Source organism: Galeopterus variegatus, unplaced genomic scaffold (genome assembly GCF_000696425.1).
Source record: "Galeopterus variegatus unplaced genomic scaffold, G_variegatus-3.0.2 Scaffold2596, whole genome shotgun sequence".
NCBI lineage: Eukaryota > Metazoa > Chordata > Mammalia > Dermoptera > Cynocephalidae > Galeopterus > Galeopterus variegatus.
Window position 1 is genome coordinate 158,357 of NW_007728707.1, and position 12,970 is coordinate 171,326.

General features: G+C 35.8%; 1 protein-coding gene across 1 annotated transcript in view; it reads left to right on the forward strand.

Annotated features, from left to right (window-relative positions):
* The window catches only part of LOC103598396 (FAS-associated factor 1-like), a 180,344-nt gene that overhangs the window by 64,171 nt on the left and 103,203 nt on the right, over nt 1–12,970 (forward strand). Inside the window, exons 6-7 of the mRNA XM_008582388.1 lie at nt 5,709–5,845; nt 10,191–10,279. Of these exons, the coding sequence (XP_008580610.1) occupies nt 5,709–5,845; nt 10,191–10,279 (226 nt within the window). The remainder of the gene's footprint in view (nt 1–5,708; nt 5,846–10,190; nt 10,280–12,970) is intronic.

The window sequence follows — 12,970 nt, forward strand, 5'->3', positions numbered from 1 at the left end:
CATTATTCAGATTCCAGATGAATGACTCCCTTGAGAATTTCTTGCAGGGCTGGTCATGTGGGTACTGAACTCCTACAACTTTTGTTTATCTGGGAAATACACTGTTTCTCCCTTGTTTCTGAAGGAGAGCCTTGCTGGGTAAAAAATTCTTGGCTGGCAGTTTTTTTCTTTTAATATTTTGAATATATCATTCCACTTTCTTCTGGCCTGTAGGGTTTCAGTTGAGAAGTCTGTTGTTAGTTTGGTGGGGGTTCCCCTATAAGTGACCTGACACTTTTGCTGCTTGTAGAATTCTCTCTTTGTCTTTGAGCTTTGCAAATTTAACTATAATATGTCTTGGGGAGGATCTTTTTGGGTTGAATCTGTTTGGGGACCTTTGAGCTTCCTGGATCTGAAGGTCTACACCTGGGAAGTTTTCTGTTACCATTTTCTTGAGTAGATTTTCAATACCTTTTCCTTTCTCCTGCCCTTCGGGAATACCCACAATTCGGATGTTAGAGCGCTTGAGGTGCTCTAGTGCTTCTAGTGTTTTTTTGCTGATGCTTGGTCATTTGGTAGGGGGTTTGCTTCCTCTATTATACTGAGGTTGGCTGTGGAGTGGCCTTGGTTGCTACTGTGTGGGGTGAATTGTTTTTGCTTGACAGTAGGTGTGGTGGTGGTTATGTTAAACCACCTTGGTTCCCGTTCAAGACTCTGCGGCCATACAATGAGTCCCTGGCTCGTGGAGTTCTGCTGGGCCAAACTCGGTGAGTCAGGACCGTAGGCTGGTGCTCCCCGCTGGATCTGAGGCAGGATGATGGGCCGCATGGAGTTGTGGTTCCACTGATTGGCACCGGCGGGCTCACCTGTGTAATGCTGGTTCAGGGCACCGGGGCGGGGTCTGGAGCTCCCCCTCTGCCTGGGTCCAAGGTGGCAGGGTAAGGGGGCCACGTGGAGCCATGCAGTTCTGCTGGCTGGTACCAGCGGGCTCCTGAGTTCAAATTCTAGCTTTGCTTTAATAGCTGTGTGACTTGTAGCAAGCCATTTAAACTCTTGGAGCTTCAGTTTCTTTCTTTATAGTTGCTGACGCTGGGGAGTCCAAAGCCCATCTGGTGGTGGTGACATTGACCCAGTGGTCTTGTTCAGTCTGCTCCAGCCACACTGGCCTCCCTGTTGTTTTTCAAGCATACTAGGCATACATGACATCAAGACCTTTGTACTTGTCAATTCTTTCTGCCTGGAACTAATATATTGGTTTTATAGCAAACTGGATTAGTGAACATGCAACACTAACCCAAAGAAAACTGATGTACTCTGCTAATTTCAGGTTTAGAATCTATATAACAAGCATCACAGTCAAAAGTAAAATATTGAAAACTTGTCCTCTGAGACTCCTGCTATTGATTTTGGAGGCTCTCCAGTTTGCTGTCACCCTGCTGTCTTAGGCTTCCTACCACCACCACCCCCCGCAGCAGCCTGCCAACTGCTTTAGCACTGTTAAACATGAATTTTTTCTGTTCAGTAACCTCTCATTTTGGAGAAATGGTTCACACATTATCAGAAAGACATGGTTCAATGGTAAATAGTCAGAAATTTTGGTACTGATTCTTGGTTTAAAATTAATTAACATTATTAAACATAACTGTTAAAAAGAAAATAGTGATTTTAGTTTCATATCCACTTTTAAATGTTTAAAGTTTTGTAATATTGCACAGCTACAGCATCTATAATTGCATTTTCTTATTTTCTATATATTCATATCTGCCCTTTCATTTTCTGAATGAAAATAAAACCAGTGACTGTTTTCATTTAGTCAACAATTCTTTGATACTATAACTTCCTGTGCAAAAAAATTCTCAGTGTTGGCCTGCAGGTGTAAACTATCATTTTAATCCTGAAAGTAGCGGTGATAAAAATGTTAAATACCATTAAATATTTAATAATAATAAAATAACTACCAATTTTAAGGGCCTACCATATTCTAGGTACAAGTCCAAGTGTTTTCTGTATCTTATCTCATTTCATCCTTACAGCAGGACAAGTGTTTTAAAGATAAGTGTTATTCCCTATTTATATTTGAGGCTCATTTAAACTTAACATTGAACTGTAATAATCAGGAACCCTTAAATAGAGTAGTTGGCAATTTTGTGGACTTCATTTTTTTTTAATCAAATGTCCCTCCTTTTACAGTACCTGTTATACAACAGGTAGGCAAGAAGTATTTGTGGAATTTCATCTCCCTCCCCCTAAATTGCCGCATCCCATTTAATATATATTTTATGTTGAAGTATAGCTTATTAAAAGTCAGTGACTTCTGGCCATCATATATTCTGTTTATTTTCTCTCAAAACTTTAGATTAAAATCATTTTATCTTATCTTCCCATTTTTAGTTTTCTAATAGCAAGAACTGGTGAATGTAAAAGTAAATGTGCTTTGTGATTAACCATTTCCTTTTATTCATTTTTCTCAACCCTACCTTCTTTCTCCTCTCCCTTCCTTCTTTTTTTTTCCCCTTTTTGTCTTTTTTCGTGACCGGCAATGGATCACAACCCTCGGTGTTGCACCCGCACCTCGCTCAGCCAGTGAGCGACCGGTCTGTATGTGGGATCCGAACCCTCGGCGGGAGCGTTGCCGCACTCCCAAGCGGTGCACTGTAGCAGTGCGCCACTGGGCCGGCCCTCTCCTCTCCCTTCCTCCCTCACTTTATCCCTTTAGTGAGGGCATCTATACTTTGTCTTTTCAAATCTGTCATTTTAGCTTTTGTTTTGAGGAGTCGATTTGGTAACTTGTTCTTTCCCTCCTAAAATAGGTATATGATGGGTAAGTCGTTTAGTTCATTCAAATCTTTTATAGTTAAAAAGCAGCCATTTCCCCTTGTTACAGAACAGTTGTCATTCTTCTCCCTTTGGGTTTGAGATTGCAGGAATCCAATTGCTGTGGAAACCATTTGTCCCTACATGACATCTGACTCTGATGATAGCCTTGTACAAATAGATGACTTTGGCCCTGCCGTTAGATGCACTGGCACTTATCTGTTCGAAAGGAAGAAAATGCCACAATTAGGAGCACTACACTTTTTCTTAAAATGACTTATTTTTTCCATGTCTGTTTTTCTTCTAATGTTTTGAACTGAATTTTTTGCTGCTGATAGTATGCTGTGAATGATCTTGGGAGGAAGAAGCAGAGCCTGCTAGGCATGAGAAAGATTTGATATCTATGTTATGAAGTTCTTCCTCAAGTTGTTAATTGTAACGGCAAGTAGGAATTTTGTAATTTGGTACTGTTCATTTGCCCTACAGGCTCTCGATGATTGCAATTTGAAAATCTCAAATGTGATTCAGATTTTAGGGAGATTAATCAGGTTAATTAAAGTTTTAACAGTCTCTCTTTGATTAGAACAAATTATTGGTTAAGGCTACTGGAAAGTGTCAGCTGACTATGTGATCCCTGAGTATTTCTCAACTACTTTCAAAAAATTCGTGATTTGCCAGTACCTGGTAGAAAGTTGATTACTTTGGGTTTTTTTTATAGTTAATTGAATGGCTATGTGCCTGTGAAAGCTATACCTCTCTTGAATATGCTTTGTGTAGTTTTGGAATTTGTGTTATATATTATTTTAAACCTAATAAGATACCTACATTTTATAATTATTTTTCCTTCTTGCTCATTTTCACAAAAAGAATTTAGGAAGTACATAATTTCCAGGCAAAATTGTTATGAAGTAGAATTCTTAAAATCACTAAGCTTGCCTGCTTTTCTCTTTTCTTGCTTCCTTCCTTCCTTCCTTCCTTCCTTCCTTCCTTCCTTCCTTCCTTCCTTCCTTTTTTGGGAGGATATCCCATTTAGTTAGCATTTAATATCACTTGTGAGACTAGTGCTATGATGGGCATCTACTGTGTGATATCCGCTTAAACCGTCCTTCCTTCCTTCCTTCCTTCCTTCCTTCCTTCCTTCCTTCCTTTTTTTGGGAGGATATCCCATTTAGTTAGCATTTAATATCACTTGTGAGACTAGTGCTATGATGGGCATCTACTGTGTGATATCCGCTTAAACCGTTGTTATGAAAGCAACAGGACTTATTTTCTCCCTTTTGTAGGAAATGGCATTTGAACTGTTTTTCTGACATCTTTAATTTTAGAGGTTGCCAGTGATCAGATCAGGGTCAAGACTAACTTCAAATAGTTTAGTAAGAAGCAGAAAGAAAAATGAGATCCTGTCTCGTCTCCTGATCTACACGTCCCCATTGACGAGTTAAAGCTATATGGATGTGAAGTTTGGTATGGAGGCTAAGACTGCTTAAGCACCTTTTATCCAATAATAGTTGTGGAATGTGAAGATTTGAATTTTCGTGGGACACTGATATTTCATGGCCAACAATGGATTTCTTCAGGCTTTGTCATTTCAAGTTGCCATGAGGTCTGGTTATTGCTGCTCTAAATGTGTATATGAACCTGCTTACCAATGAACTTATTGCAGTGGTGCTAACTTATCTTGACACTCTTGCCAACAGTTCTAGTGGCCCATAACAAGATCTACTTTCTGTAGTCACAGCAGAGGTTTCATGTATCATGAAAGTATCAGCCTTAGTTTCTGAGGTGAATTTCTATACACAGAAAATGTGTTGGCTTTAAAAATTAAGAGGTTTAGTTCTGTTTTGAATTTGGATATCAAATGAATCTGAGTACATGACAATTTAATGCCATTGTCTTTTCAAATAACTTTACCTTTTAAAAGCATGAGACTGATGACAGGACTTTGCCCATCAGCTAGAACATACATTTCAGAGGAGTTGTTACCTAAAATATTTTCATAAGGCATAAGAAAACACACAATTTAAGTTGCCTTTCATGAACATAATTAAGAATTAATAAGCCAGTACCAGTGGCTAGTCTCCAGAATTTCCACTGTTTTGCCTTTTGTGACCTATGTTATTAAAAGTCCATTATTTTTACAGACTTTATTAAATTGGATCTTATTAAAGCATTCTATATTTGCATTTGGTCTTTCATAATTCATTATTATTATGACATTTACTTTTTACCATCAGATCTGAAAACATATCATAAGCTACCCTTTTCTCTTGAAAGAAATGCTAATTTCAAACAGTCCTCTAATAGAAGAGAAAAGCTTTATCAGTTTTTTCATTTATTCCAGATCGTGTTAAGAATACTAATGCTAGACTTCAGTATGCTAATATCTCTGAGCTTTTTTTGGTCAAAAGCTTAGAATTATTATTTTATCCCATACTAAGTATGAAACTAGAAGACCTACTACTACTGGAGAAAATACAATTCTAAAGTGTAATTCTTGAGATTCTAAAGACTTGTGATAATGTTGCTAAATCCTGTTTCTTAGGATGGTGCTAGTCAATTTATCTTTGTATCACACTATTATTTGTCCTATTTAAGAAATTCTCTTCTCTTGAAATTCATTTGTTTTGTTTTTTTCATAGTTTAGGGTAGTACAGCTTGCAGTATTTAAGACTAAGAATTCTATGCTGTCAGCTCCAGACAGCATTTAGGGTGCAATTCTTGCTTTTCTATATGATAATCATCTCTGTGTCATTTAAGATTTAATTGAAAACTCAGTATGGCAAGATTTTTACATATTGATATCAGGTAGGTGGTTTAATTTTAACATAACGAATAAAACAATGAGTTTCGGGGGGGAATTAGTAAATTTGCTCAACTCCAAAATGAAACTAACTTTGGATTTTGTTTCATTTTAGATTTCTGACAATGTGCAATAGACACTTTGGCAGTGTTGTTGCACAAACCATTCGGACTCAAAAAACAGATCAGTTTCCACTTTTTCTGATCATTATGGGAAAGCGATCATCTAATGAAGTGTTAAATGTGATACAAGGTAAAGTACATGTTACAGGGGAGTAAAGTCTTCTTGTAAATGTGATAACTTTATAAATTTTACTATCAAAGCTGACAAAATTTCTTTCTATTGGTGAATACCTTTGCATTTTAAAATGTAGAACATCTAGAAGAAGAACATCTTCAAAAAAGTATAGTTGCTAGGAAAAATGAAATATGCTGCATTAAAATCCAACAGAAACATCTTAATAAAATTTCATAGCCTTTGGGACATAGGATATTCAGGTTAAATGTTTAGAATTGCTGATTTCTTCTCTAAACTAGCAATTAGGTCATAATCATTTCTCAAATATGATATTTCTTACTTATATTAATTTATTGCTGTAATGTTGATTACTTAAAACAAATGCTTATCTTTAATTATCTAGAAAATTCAGTGACTGTATACTGCAAATTGAATTGTTCACAGTGGCGATTTTCTCCTTATTTCTGTGATTCCATGCCTAGGATGTAACCGTAAGGCATGAAGCTATCTGAAGCCTGTGAATTTAACTACAGTGCCCATTGTTTACCAAAAAATAAGTGATTGTGTTTGTTTTTATGTTTGATTGGGTTTTTTTACTGTTACTAATGCACTCCAACGAATAGTGTAAAATATTACCTTGTTCATAGGAAAGCTTTAGCTTGGACACTTGAAAAAATCTCGTGTCTGGGATACTCAATTTCTGCCCCCATTTAAGTCTGAGGGGGGAAGGGGACTGTATGAATTCCAGTTCCTTTAAAACCCACACAAAACAAAATTTATGGTATTTTATGTTTTCTCTATAAGTACAGCATTAAGTTTTATAAACAGTGTTGAAACGACCTGCTGGGGGAACTGATTTGCATAGGGTAAATGCATAACAAACATAATTTTCAATTCCTGCTTTCCCAACAGAGGCAATATTGCAATAGCTAATGGTTTTCAAAGTGTGGTTCATGGACTCTAGAGGTCTCCTGGACCCTGTCAGGGAATCTACAAGGTCAAAATTATTTTCATAATAATTTTTTGCCCTATTTTACTGTGTTGACATTTTCACTAGTGGCTCAAATGCAACAGTTTATAAAACTGTTGGCAACTTGGCACCTATAAGGCCATGACATAAAACTGTAGTAGTAGTCATATTCTTCACTGCCATGAACTTAGTTAAAAAAGAAAAGGAAAAAAAGCCATTTATGAATGTCCTTGATGAAGCAGTAAAAATTATTACCTTTATTAAATTTTAACCCTTTCTTTTTATAGTTTGTGTGACACAGTAGGAGGTATGGATGAAGGGCTTTTGCTGCATCCTAAAGTTCACTGATTGTCTTGAAGAAAAGCACTTGTGTGGTTGCTTGAGCTGAACTGATTGGGTTTTTGGTTTTTACAGAGAAATCGTTTTTACTTGAAATTGTGACTGACATAAACTATGCTTATGTACCCTAGGTATCTGGCAGATATTTTCTCCAAAATAAACAAAGTGAATCTGTCACTTTCAAGTAAAAGAACTGATAGTACTTGTTGCCAGTGATAAAATTCCAGTTTTCAAGCAAAAATTTATATCCTCCCCCATACGTTTGAGAGCTTAAATACTTTTCTGATGACATCTGTGGTGACATTAATAAATGTGATTTTTTTTATAGCATATAATAAATTTTGTCAAAATTCAGAAGAAATGCATAACTTAGTGAACCAATGTTTCCAAATGGCCAATGCATGATGTTATAAAATCATGCAAGGGTAAAAGATCCATCAAAGGGCAATGGTCTTTTAATGTAATGGATTTTAATGTATCAGTTTTCAAAAAGTTTATTGCTGTGGCTTCAAATTCCACAAGCATCTAACTTGAAGAAACTTTTACTTGTCAGTTTGGGTGTAGTATCAGAGAAGAATATCCACAATTGTCTGTAAAATACTTCTCCCTTTTCCAATTTTATATCTGCGTGAGGCCAGATTTTCTTTATAAATTTCAACCAGTACAACATATTGTAATTGGTTTAATGTAGAAGTAGATATGACAATATAGTTTTTTTTTTGTTAAGCCAGACATTACAGAGATTTGCAAAAACATTATAACAATGCTACTCTTCTGACTGAACTTTTTCTTTTGGAAAATAAGTCAAATTTCATAAAAACATAATGTTTATATTAATATATAAGAAATTTACTATTGTTACTTTTCAGTGAATTAATACATGTTTTAAATATTTTAGTTTTAATGTCTATTCCAGTAAATTTTGATCGATATAACCCATGTAAACAAAAGTTCTTTGGGGATCTCAGTAGTTTTTAGGAATATAAAGGGGTCCTAAGACCAAAAACTTGGAGAACCACTGCAATAGGTTGTAAAGAATAAGTTTGCCCTGAACTGCATTAACTTAATACCCTTTCTCTGTCTTGGATTATTATGGGCCTAAGTGTAAAGTACCTACAAGTCCAGTTTGGCAGTGGGCCCTTTGAATTAGGGCTGAAGATGAGTGGTGGCTGAAACCTGAAAATTAATGGCCAATATGTAGTCACCTATACAACAATAGTGTTTTCCCAGAGATGATTTCAGTGCACTTCATAAAGTATTCATTTCCCATTCTCTGAGTCTTAGTCACAATAGTTTACTAAAGAGATATGGAAACCCAGAGAATTGCCCAGTAACAAAATCTACGTTGAAGGTACTCCTAAACTTCTTTTGCCATCTGCTGTTATCTATTAATAGTCACTACCAGTGATTGTGTGTGTATTATATACCAGGCACTTTACATTATCTTTCCTCTTTCTAAGAGCCTTACAGAGGTAGTGTTATTTTCATTTTAAAAATAAGGAAATTGATCCTTAGAGAGCTATGATCCACTCATTCACTTATTCATTCATTTATTAAACAAATATTTATTAAGCGCTTGTCATCTGCTAGATAATTTTTGGGTACTAGATCATATAGCTTATAAGTAATAGAACTAGAGTTGGAACTCTGACTAAAACCGGTTCCGTTTTCTTAGTGCCAGATAACATTTGTCTTATAGCTCATTTATTGAGAGATTAGTGCTGATATGAACAAATTGGGTCATTTCTTTTGCTAAGGAACATAGATGCTCTCTCACCTCATGCTGCCAGTGGTCATAAGGAAAACTGAGAAAAGGACCACTGAAAGGTTATTTCAGTTAAGCCCTACTCTAAGATTGGGAGAAGAGAAGAATTGCCATATTTTTACATATCCTCATGAATTTCGTTTAAGGTACATCCAGCGTAAATAACAAGGACTCAATGCATTCAGGAAATGGCTATATGTTTGTTATGGATTTGGACAGGAAATAAAATAACATTAAGGAAAAAACATTTTAAATACCCTCTTCATAAAGATTATAGTATGGTCATTTGAAAGCAGCTGAGGGCCGGCCCGGTGGCGCACTGCTACAGTGCGCCGCTTGGGAGCGCGGCGGCGGTGCTCCCGCCGAGGGTTCGGATCCCACATACAGACCGGCTGCTCACTGGCTGAGCGAGGTGCGGACACAACACCGAGGGTTGCGATCCCGTTGCCGGTCCCGGTCCGGTACGGGCGCGACACTGAGGGTTGTGATCCATTGCCAGTCATGAAAAAAGACAAAAAGGAAAAAAAAAAAAAAAGAAAGAAAGCAGCTGAAAGGGAAATAATCAATTGGGCAACAACAAAAAAACAAAACAAATTTTTTCAGAAATTGAATTACTGTTTGTTTCACCAGAGGATTTTTAGGTGATAGGAGATCATTCCAAGGCAGTGTACTGAGGTGGCAAATAGGACAGTCTTTTGAGTCAAACTCATCTGTGTTCAAATCCTGGCCCCACCACTAAACCAGCTTGACCTTGTTTGGGCAGGTTGCTTGAGCTCTCTAAGGCTCATTTTCCTTCACTTTAAAGTCAAAATCATAATGACCCCTTCTTAGAATTATTATACAAATTAAATAAGATAATATATGTGAAGTACTTAGCCTAATCACTGACATATAAATAATTGGTAGTTGTTGCCAGTGTTATTAGGTAGATATGTTTTCATAATTTGAAAGAACTTTCGAAACTCATGACTTGGACATTCTTCTTTACAGTGCTAAAAACCCTTCTTATTAAGAGACTACTCTCTCAGATCTAACCATTCTGAAATTTCAACTGCCAGTATATATACTACTTAACTTTTTCTTATTGAACATATGAAATATTTCAATGAAAACATGAGAGTATTTTAAATAGATATTAGTGTACCAGTCTGTAATTTTTTAGATTGTAGTTGTTTCTTTCTGATAAATTCTAGAATGACTTTCCATTGTTAATAACTTTAGTAATTTGAAGTTATATTTTAAAAGTTTATATAAAGTAAAGTTTGACAATCTCCATGTGTTGTTAGGTAACACAACAGTGGATGAGTTAATGATGAGGCTCATGGCTGCAATGGAGATCTTCACGGCCCAACAACAGGAAGATATAAAGGATGAGGTAAGGTGACAGGTTAAGCAGACCTTTAATAGGATTTTGATAAGGTGATTTGTCAAATGATGTTGCACACTTATGTCATGACTGATAAATAAGGATGATAAAGATGCATTTAATTTTTAAAAAGATTTCCATAGAACAAATAAGGAAGAGTTTGATTTCTGAGCAATGATGAAAAGTAGTTCACTGATTACTACAGTGAATGTATTAATAATGGGGTCAGGGGCTTGCTTCTGAAGGCTTTAAAAGGAGAGTGCATGAGGAACTATCTCTCTGCTCCACCATTTTCTGCCCTGTGAGACCCCTGCATTGCTGTAAAGCTACCACCAAAGAAGACCCTCACTAGATGTGTTCCCCAGACTTTGGACTTCCCAGCCTCTAAAATTGTAAGCAATAAATTTCATTTTCTTTATAAATCACCCAGTTCCAGGTGTTTTCTTATAAGCAACAGAAATGGACTAATACAAATACCCTTTAGTTATTACAAATGTGAAACATGTAGACAATTTTAATATAACCCTTGTATTAGTCCATTTCTACTGCTTATAACAATAACTGAACTGGGTGATTTATAAAGAAAATGAAATTTATTGCTTACAGTTTTGAAGGCTAGGGAGTTCAAAGCTCAGGGAACACAGCTGGAGAAGGCCTCAGTGGTGGCAGCAGTGACCTGGGGTCTCACATTGCAGAGAATGGTGGAGCAGAGAGAGAGAACTTCTCATGTGCTCTTCTTTTAAAGCCCCCAGAACCATGCCCCTGATCACCATTTTTAATCCATTCACTATGGCATGGTTCAGCAAACTAATCACCTTTTCAAGGTGCCACCTTTCAATTATTGTAATAGGATCTCCCACCCTCTTAACAATCACAGTGGGATTTAAGCTTCTTGTATATGAACTTTGAGACACAATTCAATCAATCCACGGCAACCCTGTAACATTGTATTTTACTTTATTTACTTACCTCTGTCTTCCATTAGGTTGTGAGTGTGTTAAGAACAAAGGTCATGTTATGTTCATGTCTGTAACTCCATCCCCTAACAGTGTACCTAGGACAGAGTCAGCACTCAGTAAATGTTTGTTAAATTATTGAATAAATAAATGACTTTTGGAAGAATTTACATGAAAGGTAACTTGAAAAAACAGTATTTGATTATAATGGTATATAACCTAATGTATACATATTAGCAAATATTAAAATTTGGAGTATTATCACTAGTTTAGAGTTTTAATGCTCATTAGATTTCTTTTATTGCTGTAAAAATGTTGAGTTTATAATTTTTCTTAATAGTGTTTCATTTACTTTGAAGGAAAGGCAATTGGTTATATGGCAGAAAGATGTTTATCTGTTACTCTATAAATTGACAGTGACATTTTGAAATAATGAAGTACTGTACTTAGTTAGGAATTTGTAATAATAGGTGTGTTGCCATTCAAGATTACATTTATCCTGGAACAGAGGCATTGATTGACAATAATTCACTAAACACATTCTTCAGCCATTTAAATCTTGGTCTCATTAGTACCAGATTTACAGATTATGCTGTATAATAATATGAATGCACAATATTTGCATGTATATTCCCAGTTCATTCTTTCATCTTAATTTGTGTTCCCCATAATTCATTGGTAAAGAAATTGACTTTAATTCCTTTAATACTGAGCACAAAATTTAATATGAGGGTTACAGGAAAAATCCAAGTCTCCATATAATTGAAATTTTTATTGAAATTTAACTGCACGAGGTAAGGATTTCTCTTTGTTTTTAGAGTGTCTTCATGAAAGTTATCATTCAGGTCATAAACAGAGTTTCTAAGAGAAGCTTTTCTAAGTTTAAAGATTTCTTTTGAACTGTGCATAGATCATAATGATTTAGTATCTGCTGAATATGTGTCAAAAAACACTGTCCCTTGTAATTGTGTTTGCCTTTATTTTTTTTTAAATTACAAATAAGTAAGACGTCATCTTGAGCTTGCAGTTAAAATCAAATCAGTGAGCAGGCTTGGAAAATGGTTTATTTGGCCTGAGTTTATTTAAACTTCACTTTGGTTAAGTTACGTCCATCACTCCAATGATCCTATTATATGAATACAGCCAGAGGTACCTGTGTATAAAGCTTTTATTAAGCAAACCCAAGCCCAAACCATATTCATACTCTGAACCATTCTTCAGTGGCCCAGAATGGACTAACCTTTATATCACTGATTGCTCTATATCTAACCAGGACATATACACTATATGAGCCTCTGTTTTTGACAGACTGCCTATAGCTTTCTTCTTAGACATTTTCATTAATAGTATTAGTTTGGTTTTGTAAACGTTTATTGAGCATCTACCAAGTACATATCAGTGGGATAGATCCTTGGGACAGAGAAGTACTTTGCGATACACTATATGAGCCTCTGTTTTTGACAGACTGCCTATAGCTTTCTTCTTAGACATTTTCAATAATAGTATTAGTTTGGTTTTGTAAACGTTTATTGAGCATCTACCAAGTACATATCAGTGGGATAGATCCTTGGGACAGAGAAGTACTTTGCTCTAATGAGGGGCTCTTTGCAAAGAGGGAGTAAAGAGGAAAGCAAGTACCACTATATGACAGTACCCACATTTTATTTTTTTATTTTTTATTTCTTTATTGTTAAATTTTTATTTTGTCAATATACAATGTATATGATTATTATGGCCCATCACC